This window comes from Copadichromis virginalis, linkage group LG9 (assembly GCF_057382275.1).
Source record: "Copadichromis virginalis isolate Kocher_CV1m ecotype Utaka linkage group LG9, C_Virginalis_male_GT1.1, whole genome shotgun sequence".
Classification (NCBI taxonomy): Eukaryota; Metazoa; Chordata; class Actinopteri; order Cichliformes; family Cichlidae; genus Copadichromis; species Copadichromis virginalis.
Window position 1 is genome coordinate 22,289,023 of NC_140626.1, and position 17,397 is coordinate 22,306,419.

At 41.4% G+C, this 17,397-nt stretch overlaps 1 protein-coding gene across 1 annotated transcript in view; it reads right to left on the reverse strand.

The window, feature by feature from the left end:
• Positions 1 to 17,397, reverse strand: part of plxdc2b (plexin domain containing 2b) — a 113,329-nt gene that overhangs the window by 27,920 nt on the left and 68,012 nt on the right. Inside the window, exons 5-6 of the mRNA XM_085468227.1 lie at positions 6,292 to 6,414; positions 1,713 to 1,831 (exon numbers count right to left, since the gene is read on the reverse strand). Of these exons, the coding sequence (XP_085324353.1) occupies positions 1,713 to 1,831; positions 6,292 to 6,414 (242 nt within the window). The remainder of the gene's footprint in view (positions 1 to 1,712; positions 1,832 to 6,291; positions 6,415 to 17,397) is intronic.

Below are 17,397 nucleotides of genomic sequence, written 5' to 3' on the forward strand. Positions count from 1 at the left end.
ATCATCGAGGTTATGTGCACACAGATCACGACTGATAGTCACACTGCTCTTTTCAGACCCATAATAATGCCAGCCTAATGTGAAACAACAGGAGAAAAAAGTTCAGCAGCCTTCAGATCAGATCCTCTAATAGGTAAAAATAACAAATTACATAAGCGAGCTCGAGCATAAAAGAAGCAGCACCGCTGTTATAACCACTGCAATTATCTTATCATGGCTTAGGAAATTTCACACTCCAACAGCGGGCTCTTCAGGTTTTTCATGACCTTTCTTTTCTCTCTCTTCAATTAGGTTGTTTTTCAAGACATTTTTGAAATGTGGATATTAACGGACACGGTTAGGGCGTGCAGTGACCCAGAGTTTGTAACATTAGTGGAGATTATGCCAAAACCTAATCAAGCATATGGAAAAAGCTGGTAAGGCGTTAACTGATTTTTTTCTTGAGAAGCTGCCATTAAACTTGAGAAACTCATTTTGTCGGTCACTTTGGCATCGCTCCTTTAGTCAAAACACATCAACACTGGGTATTTGTTCACTGAACTAAAACAACAGGGCAGGGCCAAATGTTAGAAATGAGTAATACTGTTAAAAGAAACATCAGGGAAACAGATTGTGTGTGTTTACGGTTTTAAGGAGACCTTTTGTGGCCACTATCAGATCATTCGTTTTATTCTTACTACAGACTTTGTACGATTTACAGTTCAAAATAATCTGTATCTATCTTATACTGGGACGTGGAGCAGACCTTGAGTTCATCCTCTGTCTGAAACATTTAAGCTTCTCCTTTAAGCAAACTGTCTTCTGATTGGCTGCCCCTCGTAAGCAGGAGGTTTGAATAGCAGGAGTGTGGGGCTGCTGTTATCTATGACCTCATACAAATCCAAGAGTATAAAAACATTTCACTCGCTGGGCTCACATCCTCGTATGAGGTTTGACAGCGTTTTAGTAGATAAAGGTGAATGCTTGGACATGAATTGAGCTGCGGTTTGGGGAAGGCCTTGAAGAGGACTGGTGGCGGCTCCCGGGCCTGGCAGATCCCCATGTACTAAATAGAAGTTAAGAAGTTCAAGAATTAAAAAGGGGAAGCAGGGTGGCGCATGTAAATGAGAACGAACAGCTTGTAGAACTGGGGGAACATATATAGTTGAGAACCAGGAGCGTGCTTGGAGGCGTTATCTCGTATAAGATGTATGTATGATGAGCTTCTGCCGATTGAACATCTATAAATAGATTAATCTGAAAATATATGTGTGACAGAAAATAGGTAGAAATAGGCCACTTAAATGTAAGTAATATTATCTTTTTCTTGATGATTGTGTGTCAGTTTTTCTGAAAATAGCTACTTGAAAGTATCTGGTAAATAAAAATTGGTGTGCAATTTTGAAAAATTTAAATTTACTGGCAATTTTGTCAAGACTTTTAGTTGAAAACAAACCCCAAAAAAGTATAAAAACCATTAGCAGAATGGTAAGAAATAACCGGCGTGATGCTGTGTGTTGGAGAGAGATACATTAAGTGGAAAAGAGAACTTAAATTCAGGGACTGGTCCAAGTAGGGGGTGTAATGAAAACTGAATGCTATTTTTTTAATGTTTAGTTCTGACTCTAGAAACAGTGAGGTAAACCACTATCTGACGATGCTGTCAGAAAAAGAAACAAACAGAAATGAGCGCAGTAAGAAGCTGAGCTTTTGTGAGATCTCGCTCTCCCCACCTCTTTGTAGGCGAAGACGATCCTACCAGTCTTGTGCAATGTGGCCTGGAAGGTGAAACTTCCCAGGCTGTAGTTGTCCTGCAGGTGGACGTGGTCCCACTGCACAACCAGAGCAGTTCCTTAAAGGAGAAAGAAGAGAGAAAAGAAAGAGTGAAAACATTTTCACAGCTTTTGCTAAACAGCATCGGCTAGATTAAAGTAATTCACTGGTTACATTCAGTTACCAGTGAATGTAACTGTCTGCATATAGCATGTACTTGTTTTACTCTGTTGCTTTCTCAGATCTGAACACTGAAGCAGTGATGTTGAAAAGCTTCGCTGGAGAAAAAAGAAACGGCAACGATACTGAAGCTTTTGACAGAACCAAATGAAGGCGTGCCCGTTACTGTGACAGACAGTGTGAGTCGGGCAGTTTTCACCAGAATGAGAGTTTTTCATAAATGACTCTTTCCTAAAGTTACAGAATGAAAACTGCCAACTGAAAAGGCTCAGAGCAATCGCCAACGTGTAGTAGTACAGAAAAATGAGATGGAAGCAGTGAAGTAGCAACAACAAGACTACTGAACTGATCCAGGTGCAGCTTTTAATGTATAAACACTGGTGAACATCATTGACACCTCTACCAGGTAAACAGAATGCATAGCGTTTGAATAAATGCATAAACAAGGGAACATATATTACACTATAACTTAATTCTGTAACTTCAAATCTTACAAAAGCTGCCAGACAGGACACGCTTCTTTCCTTCCCACTGTCGACAAAGTGCTGGTTCATAGGGGGTCACCTGACTGGTGGGGTTTTCTCTGTATCAGTGTAGGGTCTTTACCTTACAGTATGAAGCGCCGTGAGACAATTGAATTGAAGTGAACTGAAGTTCATTACCAGGAGCCACCACCATGATGCATCGGTTTCATTCGGGGAAGTACTAAATTAGCACCAGACTCACAGCTCTGCCCTCCAGAGAACCAGCCTTGCATTACTTTTAACACTATTTTAATTTACTGTGGACTTCGGAGAACCCGCTGATGTGGAAGCCATTCGTCCCCTCAGAGTTAGTCATTTGGCTTGATGCCAGGGCAATAAAGGTTTGTTAATGCGACCAATCAATTTTTCCGTCACACAGACAGAGCAAGTCCATCCAAAGTAAAGGCGAGCTTTAGCTTCCCTGCTGGCAGTTGGTGACTGGTCGGAAAGGAAACCCCATCATAAATTACATGTGGTTTACTGCATGGCCTCTGGCACTGGACATGGATGCGTCTTGTGTTAAAAGAAGGGGAGGGGGGTTAGACAACAACATGTGACTAATATTTTAACAACCTCGAGGAGAAAGGCATTAAATATACAGTAAGAAGCCAGTGCACTAAATTGCTATTAACTTTTGGCACAGCGGGATTACTCAGTCAGTACGAGTTACGCTTAATATAAGTCTGCTTAAAATGCATTGAGTTCAGGAGGGGAGGCTGACGTGCTATCTGGGGCTGCCTTTCTAAAAATATAGAGTGTGTGAGGAGGTGTGGAGGGAGTACACACTGGCCTTGTTTCCATTTTCAGTTACAAGTTTAACCCGCTGTATGAACAAAGAAGCAAAAAAAGAAACAAATCCAGCCTGTAACACCAGAACGATTAGGTCATTTTTTGGCTTAGGGAAAAAAATGAATACATCTGAGGAGTGATGCACAGATGTTCAACAGATGTTGTCAGGAATGCAATGGCAGATTAACAAGACAGTCAAGATGACAGAATTATTGAAGGTAAACATGTGAAGAAGCAATTTCCAGATTCTACTATCCAGTTAAAAACATTTTATATGCACTTTTGTTTCCATAAAGCAACGTAAACTGGCCATATCACAAATTTGATGCAATCTGCCTTAGTTTGCTACAAGTACGAGTAACCCGGACTCCAGCTCAGATGGAAGCCATGCCGCAGAGAAGCTTCTTGGTATCTGATAAAACCAGAAAACATTGATGAAGATCTCCACTTAAGCAGTTTATCTAGATTGTAATACACTCTTTAGCTTATCCAGTGAGATAATATCAATAAAGACTTCTCCAGGCGATGTCACTCAGGGCCACTTCATTATCCATATGTTGATGCTCTCTCAGCTGCAGCTCACCGAGTGTTTGCCTCATCTGTCTGTCAGCGTATTGATGAGAAAACCCACGCGGACTCTTCTATAACAGCGAGTGTAGTCTGACGTGCTTCCCGGAGCGTTACAGCATTGCAACACTCACATTTGCTGGATTTAGGATGTTTTGAATGGACAAAGACGTTAATCTGATCAATAAGAGGAAATGCTACGGGACTGCACTAATTGTGAGTGACAGATGTGTGTATTCTTGGACATGTTGCTATTCTAGATATACTTTTTCAAGACTGGACAGCCATATCAACCACCTGAAACATGAGAAGTGTAAGGGAGTCATTCAGGATTAGACTATTAAAAAAACAGCAACAGGAATCTAAAATATTTAACAATATATGTCAGGGTGGTGTATTTGGTGACTCTGATCCTGGGTTGGTACTATTGTTCCTTTTTTAATATAATAAAAAATGTAATAATTGAACAGCAGCTGATGGTGCTGTGAAGTTAATCACTGAACGGTGGATTAATACGTGCCCGTCTGTTGCATCAATCAGCCTTATTTTTATCACAGTGATGTCACTGTGGTCCCGCCGGACACAAGAGTCAGCTGAGGTGCAGAAACATTAAACTCCTCTGTAAATAAACTTCAGCTCTTCAGTTTCACAGTCCTATCACATGCGTTCTTTATTTAGCAGATTTCAATTAACAACATCAAGTGAAAGTTGTGAAACTTGAACATTTGACAGCAAAGTTTTCACACACCCTCCACAGTCTAGTTTGTGTGGAACAAACAATATGGTTCTGCGGCGAACGCCTCATCAAGCAGCTTCAAAACTTGTTTTTATCATTTTTTAATGGAGGCGCTGCCTCCTCCACAGCACGGCAGACCGTGCAGTTCTTATGTTGTATTGGCAGGACATTGACTGATGGACGCAGCGCTGAGAAGCAGGCAGGCTGAGAATCGATTGGCTGCCAGTTTGGTTAAAGTCTGATGAGCTCCACTGCAGAAGGTCACACAGTTGGTCAGTCACACTGCTGCACACGGATCACAGAGCAGTGACAGACAGAACGGATAACAACCATCACAGATAGCAAAGAAAAGATACGGAGGAAGGGCGATGTTTTAGTTTAAAGGCAGTAAGCAGAATTTAGGGAGGTCTTAAGAAGATCTTGGAGGATTCTGTGAAACACTGTTAGCCATAAAATCTATTCTTTAACTTTAAGATTACCTGGCTTTATATAATAAATACTTTTTTTTGGAAGCAGACATAAATACATATTGCAGTGTTGTAAGCAATTTGTATTTTGATATATACAATGCAATAAAATGTCTTGAGGGATAAAACAACAGTAATATATTTCTGGGTCATTTTCATCAAATGAAAGCCTTGATAAAGCAAGGTACTTTTTATATATGAGCAAAACTCTTACACAGGCTACAGGCTATAGAGAAACTATAAAGTCTCGTGTTAAAATGCACAACCTTATAGTAGAAATAACCATGTTTACAGTATAATATATAGTTTTAGTGTCTGAAGCTAATTCTGTGTTCATAATATATGGATTGGGATTATTTTCAAAATAGCTCATGCCTTTAATTGACTTTTCTCCATGTATGCTTTGCTTCTGTTGTTTACTCCTTAAAATTAGGATGCTAATAATTATCACAGTGAACTATGGGTGCTACTCGCTAACCAAGCTAGCTAGCCAGTGCTAACTTATGCTGATAACTCATTAGTTATACTTTCTTGTCTAGATGTGGTGATGCTTTTAAAAAAATAAAATAAAATAAAAAATGAGATGAGGCCACTTTAAAAAAGTAGACCATGAGTTTTGTTTAGTTGGATGTCAATTAAATGAAACCCATGGGCTAATATTCGCCTACAATATTAACCACCCTGATATGGTAAGGTAAAGACCAACCATATTAGAAGGAGAACCTTAGTAACAACACCACCCTCTGTGAACAAGCACGTGACAACATTGGTAACCAGCTGAATCGAGCCAGAACAGACAAAGAGACAACATGTCTGTGTTGGAGACAAGTTATGCTCACTCGCTCAGAATGACTCAGATTAATTGCAATGTGTTGGCAACTCATAAACTGGTTTGCAGTTATTTACAAATTTTCACAAATCTCTCTGAGAGTGATTGCAGTCGGTCTAAATTGGACTTCAGTTGTCTGTAGACAGGTTGATCACCTTCCCATCAAAAGTGGTTATCAAGGTGTAGAAGATGTTGCAAACTCAACCTCAGGGTGACCAATACCAACACATCAATGCAATCAATGGGCAATAACAGAATTTTACTTCCTTTTTCTTAGCAGCAAAATGAACCACAGATTTGGCTGCAGGAAACTTAAAGCAAACCCGCTGTTTCTTCACAAATTAGCTCACTGAAATGCTTTTTTGTGCCACATTTATTTTGTAGTGCACGGGAAGGAGTACACAAGTGTTACACAATCGTGCAGAACTAAGATGCTAGTGCTGTTACCGTTGTCAGAGTAGATGACGGTAGAGTTTCTGGAGAGACTTGGGTCAAAGTTAGCCATTAGCGGAGCAATGTACTGTGTAGCTGTTAGCATCCGGTGGACCACGTCACCAGTGTAGATGAACCCTGAAGGAGAAAAAGGACAGAAGACCACATATTACTCTTTGTTGAACTCTAAATTCAAATTCTGACTTCTAATTTAACACTTAAATTATGACTAAGATAAGATAAGATAAGATAAGATAGAACTTTATTAATCCCTCGGGTGGGTTCCTCTGGGAAATTCGACTTCCAAAAAAAGCACAGCAACGACCGAAGTTACAGTTACAGAACTGTTATATATATATATATATACACACACACACACACACACACACACACACACACACACACACACACATATATAAATACAGAGACAAATATAAATAAAATATACAAAGGGGATAAATAGAATAAATAGGAATAAAAAATAAAAATACAAGTGAATTGCACATTTCAAGTATTGAGTCTATTGCACTGTTGACTATTTACAAAAAGTATTGCACAAGGTATTGTACAGTGAGGTGCAGAGGCACTACAGCTTAGTTGTTCCCCCCTCCTTTGTCCTCCTGTTTCCCCTCCCTCTCCCCTCCAGAGAGGAGTTAAACAGTCTGATGGCGTGTGGGACAAAGGACTATGTGAAGTGTCACTTATAATGCAGATATCCTTCTTGTCTCCCCCATTTCTACCTTTCCTCCCTTAATAAAGCTGTAATCTGATACACTGTCTACCCAGGAGACAACATCGCTGCCCTTCACTCCACAGTTAACAGCTTCTCATTAACAGACAACCATCTCTTGTCTCAGTCTATGGGCTTGCGCTCTAGGTACCTTCACCAAGGAATAGCGATTAATTAGCCCTAATATCTTTTATCAAAAAACAGAAGGGCAAATCAGAATGACTTTAAGGGAGGATGTGCTCCTGTTCCTCCACTGCTGCACTTTCTCCTCTCTTGTCATTATCAATCATGAATGCTAATGAAGAGTCGATGACAACGAAAAAGGGGTTTTGTTAACTTTTCCTCAACAAGGCACAAATAGATTGCTCTATAGAGGGAAAGACGGGGAGACAGAGACGTGCCCAGGCAACACAAGCTAGAGCTGGATCATTCAACAGCCCATAAACGTGGTTATTAATGGACTCCAGGAAAAGGGGGAAAACGCTCACTATTCATCACAAGGGAGCAGTCTTTGCATAAAGAATTTGCACTTATGACAACAGAATCAAACTTCATCTTAATTTCCCTGCTGACAACAATGTTTAGCAAAGTCAGCTTCTATTTCAAGATTTATTCAAGGTAAAAGCTTTTGTTCTCACTCTGACTTTGCCTGGACTGCAAAAATAGAAAAAATAAAGCAATAAAAAGGATCCCACGCACGGCCTTAGATATCATCTTTTACTCATTACAAAAGGAAAACCTGGCATTTGGGTGAAACTGTGTTACATATCCAAAGTAGTTCACCTTTGAAGAACAGTTTGAAGAATGAATAATAAACGTACAGTGACAGTATCTTCAGATAACTACATGCTTTAAGCAGCTTCTTGTCAAATGATTCTTCTTCTTCACTTCAAGGTATTTATGTTTTTAAAACCTCATCACTTTTGCCCTGTTAAAGACTGAGAAACTAAATTTTCTGATTCTTCCCAATTCCCCAAGATGTTGGAAATAAGATTTGAGATTATGATTTACGCTGGCATCGTTGTGTTTCATAATTGCTGCTAATTTGTTAGCTCCACATTCATGCTGCGTATCTCCCATTCAGTAACATCCCAAAGGTGTTGAGTTGGATGCCGATCTGAGGAGACAGAGCCAGGCTGAAGCATTCATTTGATGATTTTGCACACACACACACACACACACACACACACACACACACACACACACACACACACACACACACACACACACACACACAAATTTCATTAGATACACCCTTTAAACCACAAATTTCTAATCACAGAATCACGTTTTTTCCAGTCGGGCTACCAAAATCTATCTCTGCCCTGCCCGTCGGGCTATCATAGGATTTTTGAACATGACAATGAGAAGTACTCAAATGGCTTCTACTGTCAGCAGATCTCCATCTATCCGAGCACCTTTGGGGTGTGGTGGAATTGAAGAGTCACGTCATGAATAGGGGTGCAACGATACACAAAATTCACGGTTCGGTTCGATACTTTGGTGTCACGGTTCGATATTTTTTCGATACAAAAAAAATGTTCATGCCTTTTTAATTTGTCATTTATTAAAATTATAAATATATATTTTAACTCAAAAGTACAGTTTTTAAATTTAATGTTGCTGAAACAAAAGTAATTAAAAAAATAAATATATCTCAGGGCTCTCAAAATTTCAAAATCCCTGGTAGCCCTTCGGGCAGGGACTCTTCAGTTTTTGGTAGCCCAAAATAAATGTAAGTAGCCCGAATAAAAAAGAGAGCAATTTTGTGATTGATGTTTTGTTTCCTTTACAATATTATACATTAAAGTATAATATTGTAAAGGAAACAAAACATTAATCAAAAAATTGTTGAAAAACAAATTACAACATTGTATAAAAATTACAATCATCAACTCAAATACTTGGTTCTAATTGAACAGAAATTTCTATGAACTTGTAAGAACTGTGTAGGACATGAATCAGTCTGTGTCAGATCCTGAATTTGAAATTTCCGCTGAAGTCACGGGTAAGAGACAAGTGGAACCAAGATCGAGGCCATTTGCTTTTTGAAGTTTGCAAAGACTGCTAAATTTTGCCAGTGGTAGTTCACTCTTTGCAACATAGTACGCTGTTCTAAACAGATTTTTCAGGTTTATTTTTAGTATGTTATTTGCAATTGGTGTTTGTTCTGGGAAAGATATTGCAGACTGAGCAATAATGCATTTCTTGCATTTCTCATGGGTTCTAATGGGGGCCTTTCTTAAAATGACTGGTCCCAGTAACAAAGGCGCTTGTCGACTCAGAAATCGAGAGAAAACCAACAACACACCCGGCAGAACATTATGTTATTTACACGGGTGCACATAAGTGGTCCGCATGTGCGCATTCGCTGTCAAAATAAAAGACGCGCACCAGATAAGAAGTTGCAACGCGCGTTTGCGTCCATATAAAAAGCACTGTTTTTGTCCGCTAGAGTGGGATTTTCACGGCACATTCCGCACCACATCTCTGTGCGTTCATCATTTGTTTGAAGCCAGCTCACCTCCTGCAACCACTTTTCCGAGAATACGCGCTTCTTTTGTGGTTCGGACTCCTTCTGACAATTGTTTGGAGGTGGAGGAACACCAAAGTAATTGCTTAAAGGAGCTTCTTCGACATCTTTAAGAGTTTTAAACAAATGTCTGTCCTCCTCCAGAAAATCTTATGTATGCAAACACGCGTTGCAACTTCATATCTTGTGCGCGTTTTGTTTTGTTTTTTGACAGCGAATGCGCACCTGCGGACCACTTATGTGCACCTGCGGACCACTTATGTGCACCTGCGGACCACTTATGTGCAGCCCCGGTTATATAGCTCGTCATATTGCTGTCACAGAAATTCTTTTGTCCATGAAACCATAAAGCTGCACTTTCTTTTTGCCTTATAGTCTGATTTGTCATAACTTTTCCGTTTTGTGGTAAGCTTTTCTTTGGCTGTCACTTCTTCACCCTGACCTGTCTTATTTGGCTCAGCAGAACACACACATAACGGTCAGCGATTCTCTGCGCGATCAACCTCTCACATGTTTAAGCTTGCTGCAGGAGAGTTCACTTGTCATGTTTGCATAGTAAGCTAACGATTGATAAGACGATGTCGGAGGAATTGGTGCACAAATTATCATCACTCACCAATCAGTACTGTTGCTCTCTATACACAGTTCGCGCGATTGCAAAGTGAAAGCAAAAAACAAGCGCAAATTCAAACGCGACTTCAATATGTCACATATTGACAGTGGCTCACCGATGCCAGTGACATAATTACCCAGCTACATTTCCGAAAGAATGCAAAAGCATTGACATATATTTTTCCTTCCTACAATAGCCCTACGGGCAGGGCAGATATAGATTTTGGTAGCCCGACTGGAAAAATCGCTAGCCCCGGGACGTCGGGCAGGCGATTTTGGAGCCCTGTATCTGATTGAGGAATCACTTTGGAAAAGAGAGTTTATTACAGAGAAATGGCTCTTTCCAAAATAAAAGCTATACTATCCGCTTCTTCTGGGCTATATTCTCAGCAGCATATTGTAGCGGGTCAGGGCTGTTCGGGGTTCTGTTTGTACAGTTATGTTTTGTTTATGTTGCCATAGTGACGGGTGACGCCCTCTCGCTGCGACGGTGTGTCCTTCCGGGGTCAGAGGGCGCCCTGTGTGTTGTTGTTGTTGTTGCTGTGCGGTTGCCGCGCTGAGCAGTTAGCTAGCGGCAGTGTTCTTCTGCAGATGTCAATAAACGGCTGTGCTCCCTGGCTAGCTCACGGGAAGCAAGACCAAACGACACCTCCGTCTCCTCGTTGTCTGAGCTCGCCACAATATTAAACATATCAGGTCCCCATAAGGAGAATCATGTGCTAATGGCTGTCTAAATGACTCGGGTAAAGTTTGTAGCATGCATGCTTGTTGTTTTTGTCTGCTTCCACTTGTCTTTGCACTAGGATGATGTCGGCGTAAATGTGCAGTCATATTCGTTGTGTTCCCACTAGTGCTGTCAGCGTTAATCTCGTTGAAATGACATCAAATGACAACACGGCAAATCTCCATTAACGAGCTACCCCTGCATGGGGCTAGACGGCCAACACCTTAACGAGCTAACTGCGCTAACACACTATAGTTCCCACCCATGTAATTGAGCATTGCGTGGCACATCCAACATACTGTTTTACTTTAGTCCATGACACGCTTACCTTCAGGGTCATACGTCACATGAAAACCAAAATAATTCCAAATGCCAGATCTGAATGAGGGTGGGGGAGGTTCAATTTGCCATGTTGCAAGGAGATAATAATAATAATGGATTGGATTTATATAGCGCTTTTCAAGGCACCCAAAGCGCTTTACAATACCACTATTCATTCACTCTCACATTCACACACTGGTGGAGGCTACAGTTGTAGCCACAGCTGCCCTGGGGCAGACTGACAGAGGCGAGGCTGCCATATCGCGCCATCGGCCCCTCTGGCCAACACCAGTAGGCAGTAGGGTAAAGTGTCTTTCCCAAGGACACAACGACCAGGACAGAGAGCCCGGGGATCGAACCGGCGACCTTCCAGTTACAGACGCGCTTCCCAGCCCCCTGAGCCACGGTCGCCCTAGAAGAGCTTAACTTCTGTCTCGCTAGCTTGCCCTGCGCTCTTCCTTCTGACAATGCTGTCTGTGTTGAACGCTCAGTGGATCTGCGCTCGACAGTGCAGCCTAGGCGGAGTAGTCGAACGCAGATTCACTGAGCGCTCAACACAGACAGCATCGTCAGAAGGAAAGTTGATAAAATAAATTACAAATTTTGTATTGTTTGATACATATGCGTACCGAACTGAAAGCACTGTATCGAACGGTTCAATATCGATACGAGTATCGTTGCACCCCTAGTCATGAATGTAGTCAACAAATCTGCAGCAAATTGTTGAATGTGTCCTAAGAACAATATATAAAAGTATGAAGCCAGCATGTTACTAACTTTGCACAAACACTGGAAAGAGGCAGTCTGTGTAAATTATTTAATTAATGAAAGCAGCGAAGAGAAGCAATGCCTCAAGACATGGCATAATATTGTGATAGGCCAACAGGTTTCATTTCACAGTCAGTTGCTATTTTCAAAGCAACTTTGGTGTTCAAAGTATTTAAGCAACAGTACATTGACACAAAGTCACTGCTTTTCAAGCTAGATAGCTGTGTCCTGATTGTACATATACATAAGTCTACTGGAGATGAAGATGGAAGTGTTAAACAGTCAAAACTAGACATTTACATACAGCCATGTCTATCCTTAAAAAAAAAATCTAAATCAGAAATCTTAACATAACCCTAACACCGTAAATCACATGCTGTACATGAAAACATCTGGTCCTCACTTGATTTTAGGACAGCCGGTCTTTTAGTTATGTGGTGCTTCACAGTAAAATCACTCAACAGGTCAGAATACGAATTTAATCTCTTTCTTTTCTTCTCAGGTTCAAGAGATATACTGTATATAAGGTGGCTGCCTAAGGCATATAGGCATAAAAAACTCTGCTGAGAAACAATTTTTGGGAAAAATGTCATTGAGGCCAGAGTATAAAACCTCATTTCATGTCACCGTATGTCTGATATGGTGGGCGTGCTATAAAACACATCTATCACTGTGGAAATCACAGGCAGAGCATACTATGAGGGGAATCAATCTTTCCCCAAAGATCTCCATGCTCAGAATTTCCTCCGTATAAAGTGCTGTCAGCACTGAAAGCAGGAGACAAGAAATATGGATCTGACTATATTTCTTGTGTAAAGTCTTGAATGCAGAGTGAACTTAGAGTGAATAAAGCAGTCCTTTTGGCTCACTGAAGGACTGCTTATATATGTATATATAAATTCCCCTCTCACCCCTGCGGGCGGTCTTTATCCTTCAAGCTTGGGTCCTCTACCAGAGGCCTGGGAGCTTAAGGGTCCTGCACTGTTTTTTGCAATTACTAGAGCTACGCTCTTCTGGACAGAGATCTCCGATGTTATTCCTGGGATCTGCTGGAGCCGCTCGCCTAGCTGGGGAGTCACTGCAACTAGCGCTCCGATTACCACTGGGACCACTGTTACCTTTACTCTTCACATCTTCTCAGGTTCTTTGAGCCCTTTGTATTTCACCAGCTTCTTGTGTTCCTTCTTCCTGATGTTGCTCTCATTTGATATCGTTCTCCTCCTCTGCTTGTTCACCACTACTATGTCCGGTTGGTTAGCCATCACCAGTTTCTGTCTGTACCTGAAAGACCCTAGGGACCATGTCCCATCTTGACCTCGGGACTTCAAGGCCACACTTGACTTAGATGTTCCTGTATACTATGCCGGCCACTTGGTTATGGCATTCAATGTTTCCCCAGCCTGCAAGCATCTTGCCATCTGCAGTTATGTACTGGATTGCATCTGTACACAGCCTGCACCTGGGATCTTGCCTTGTGTGGTAGACCCTGCCTCTATAGATCTTGTCCTCAGAGCTTGTTTCTGTGCTGCCATGATTAGTGCCTCTGCGCTTTCTTTCAGTCCAGCATTGTCCAGCCACTGGTAGGATTTCTAGACAAGGTGCTTCCTTGTCTTGATGTCAATGGCTTCTATCTCCTTCTTTGGCCAGCTTATTATCCCAGCATGGTATCTGATCACTGGCAGGGCACAGGTGTTGATTACCCTGATCTTAGTTTTTCCATTCAGCTCACTCCTCAGGACTTGCCTTACCCTCTGCAGGTATTTGGTGGTTGCAACTTTCCTGGTGGCTTCTTTGTGGTTCCCATTTGCCTGTGGGATTCCCAAGGCACTTGTGCCCCACTCATGTATTGAGCCTTATGTCTTGTCATCCTAGCTGCTATGATGCCTGACAGGTAGGTACTTCAGAGGGTATTTCCTTGAAGTTTGATGCCAGGGACAATTTTAAAGAAGTATTTCATTAGGATAAGAAAGGATACAAGTTGTGCTTGAGAAAATAAGCAGTATGAAAAACAACTAGCTGAATACTTCAAGCAATTCAGTTCAGTCCTCTAGAAGTAGAAATGGCATGGGGTTTGTGACTGTTTCACATTGTGTAGCCAAATAATCATTAGACATAATAATTTAACTCAATAATTTGAATCTTTTAATATAAAACTATAGAAGGGACAAGGGCATTAGCCACATATGCAACATATGCAAGGGCACCATTATTGCTGAGGAAGTCAGACAAAGGAACTGAACAGTGAGTCTGCAAATTTTTCAAAATAAAAGACACTGCAGAGGAGTGAACAAATCTGCATTACAGAAACAAACCTGACACCCATCATTCTACCTAAGCCTGTGCTTGTAGCTCACCTTCTGCCTCTGGGCTCCACTTTCAACCCTTAAAAGCTAAAGAAATAAAAAAATAAAAAATACCCAACCAAACACACACTTCTCTGAAAACATAAAGCCCAGGGTTGAAATGTTTTATTTCTTAGCCTTGATGCCTTTGCTTTCTACCACCAGCAACCCCCTGAATACATAATCCCACTTATTTGACAGTCTAAAGAAAATCAGACAGCCTCTCAATACACTAAAGAGGTGAGAGCTGCGGGGCGCTCAATAGAGAGGCAATTCATTCATTATGGCCGTCACTTACAGCAGTAGGAGACTGGACAGAACAGGAGGCATACACGAGGGAACAACAGAGAAATAGAAGTAATGGAAAGAGGGAGCGTTCAGAAAGGAGGGACAGCGGAAGACACTTCTTTATTTCAGGAGCTGTGTCTGTGTGTGCTGCTGTCCAAAAACATGAGCAGGAATTAGCAGTCCCACCAGGTCAAAGCTTCACTTTACTGACGTTGTGTTTAGACAATCTTTGTTCCTTCGTACTGAGATGTTTAATTTACAGGATTTTTCTCTTCATCACAGCTCAGTTGTGAGCCAAGAAGAGGATTCACACAGAGATTTGATAAGAAAAAAATTAGGGAGGGAGTGGGTGTCACAGGACAGCTGTGTGGTAGGAAGGCTAAGGATCGAAGGAGACAGTGTAAACTCAAATTTATAAAATAAACAAAGTCCAAAAACTAAACTAAACACTAAAAACTAAATACTGGTAACCACAGAGCCAGGGACACGCAGCACTGGCGGATAACATGACAAAGGGCAAGAAGAGACTCAAACAATTTCTAAACAAGGTACTGAGGCTAAGGGAAACAGGTGGGAGACACTAACACAAAGACTGAAGGAACAGTATAACATTGCTCTCATATAGTACATTTTTACATAGTGTGGCAGTCTGATGCACAGAGTGATTTTCTTAAAACAACACAAAACAGAGCAGTGCTGCTAGTCCAGATCGAGGGGCGACTCTTTCTAATGAAAATCTTGCTGTTTGTTGTCTTCCTCATGTCTTCTTCTAATAACATTTCATATGAGCTTTTGTTCCCAAGAGTTTAAGTACCTCACACCTCACGAATGTTATGCATTTGGCACCTTAAACATTAATGACTGCAAAACATGAAAAAAACCAAGCTGATTCATGCAGTTGTCCTGTGTTTCCTGTAAGCCGATGCATGCATTCTTCCTCTAACAAGTGACAGACCAACCACTGAAATCAGTGCACAGCTGGATAACTGTCCACACAGCTGGCAGCGGTCAGATCATATTTCATCACTTATATTCACACTCAGCCTCTCTACTCTGGCTCTCAGCTGACTGCAGTATGTTGTAAGCAGAATTATTCAAATGTGCATGCGTCACTTTTTTCTTTTAGTTTACTTTGAAGAAAAGTAGAAAAGTCTTAATTCTATTATTAATATTTGTATTCATTATTTTTATTCATTGTTAAAGACATTCCTTGAACCTGTTTCCACTAGAAATTGACGTCCTTGTGTATTAGTATCTACAGTAATCTGCCTTATTTCATTTTAAAACAGCCACCATTACTTTTCCAGAAAGCTAAAACATCAATGGGAACCTACTCGGTTAATTTCTCACTCTGTACTTTAATGTTGGCTCTCTGTAGTTTAGAATAATCTTTATGTGTTTTATACTGGGCCTTTGTCCAGTGCCTCAGTTCACCAGAACTGTCTCTGTTGACGCCAACCTCCCTTTAAGCCACCTTTCTTTTGATTGGATGCCCCTCGCTAACAGAATGTGCACGAAGCTTCTGTGCTCACAGCCTGAGCTGTTCAACTGATGTGAACAAAATAGGGATATCTGCTCTCACTGACATCATATAAAGCAAATATTACAACAAAAAGTCTAAAACAGGGTGTTTTTACTTGAAGCCTCAGGCTTCTGGCTTACTGGGATATGCTAACCTCATTATTTGAAACTTTGGCCATGTTTAACATGAGAGTCCATCAATGTAGGCAGTTTAAAGAGGAAATGCACCTTAAGTTCTTAGAATGAGGCCTTTTTGATGTTTAAATCTACAGTCACTGTATCAAAAAAGTTGAAAAGTACACTTGGACCATAGATGTGTATTCAGGATACATGCCAACCCAGTCTTGGTGCCTGGATCATTAATGTGTTTGAGGATTGGCTGCTTTACTGTTTGGAAAGTAATGAAATCCGAATGCAACTCCGCTGCCGTTTTGTCACCCTCTGTTAAGAAATTATCTTTTCCAGCAGAGTTTTTCCGCGTAGGAAGCAAGAAAGAAAAATATCTGCTTAAGTAAAAAGTGTGACCTGCTGACAGAAATGAAGGCAGGCTGCAAAGATGGTACAGTGGTGAGAGGAGGGCGAGCTGACTGATAGGTCCTGAAATGGAGGGATATGAGGAGGGTGTCTCGGAGACAAAGTCCCCGAGGCCTGTGAGAGGCAGATAGCTGCCTCCTCCTCCTCTTCTTCGCGGCCTTGTCCCTCCATCTCTGTCTGGAGAAATGCAAATTCCTGTTATCTCTTTCGGGCTAGTAGCGCCTCTGCCCATCCGTTCCTCCTCACCATCATCCAGAACGTCTCTAAAGCCCACTGAACTTTCCCCAGCGATCGAGGATCAAGTGGGGACACGAGACAGTGACGAGAATGAAGATAAGAGACACAACTGATTATTTCTTTATTATTCCACCGACAGTTAAACGCTGCACAACATCTCTGAAATAGTTGAGTAAGTGCAGGGCTTTAGTCTTTGATGTGATAATAGACGGTTGGGGTGTTGCGGTTTCGCCATCAAGACTCAAGTGGAAAATTGCTTTGCACACTCTGGCAAACACGTCTGCTGCGTCATGTGTCTCGCCCCCAGATACACATCCTCTGATACCCCAACCTCTTTATCCACGTCTATCAGGGTGCGCTGGGTCACTCGGCAGAACGACTCCTGTCTCCCGTCCAAACCTACTGGTCTGGTTTCTCCTCCAGTTAAGTCTGGTGTGCAGAGTGTTGGGAGTGGTTTGTTGCTTTATCCCCTACTCTAGCAGACTATCCCACGGAGGTAAGAGCTGTAAAT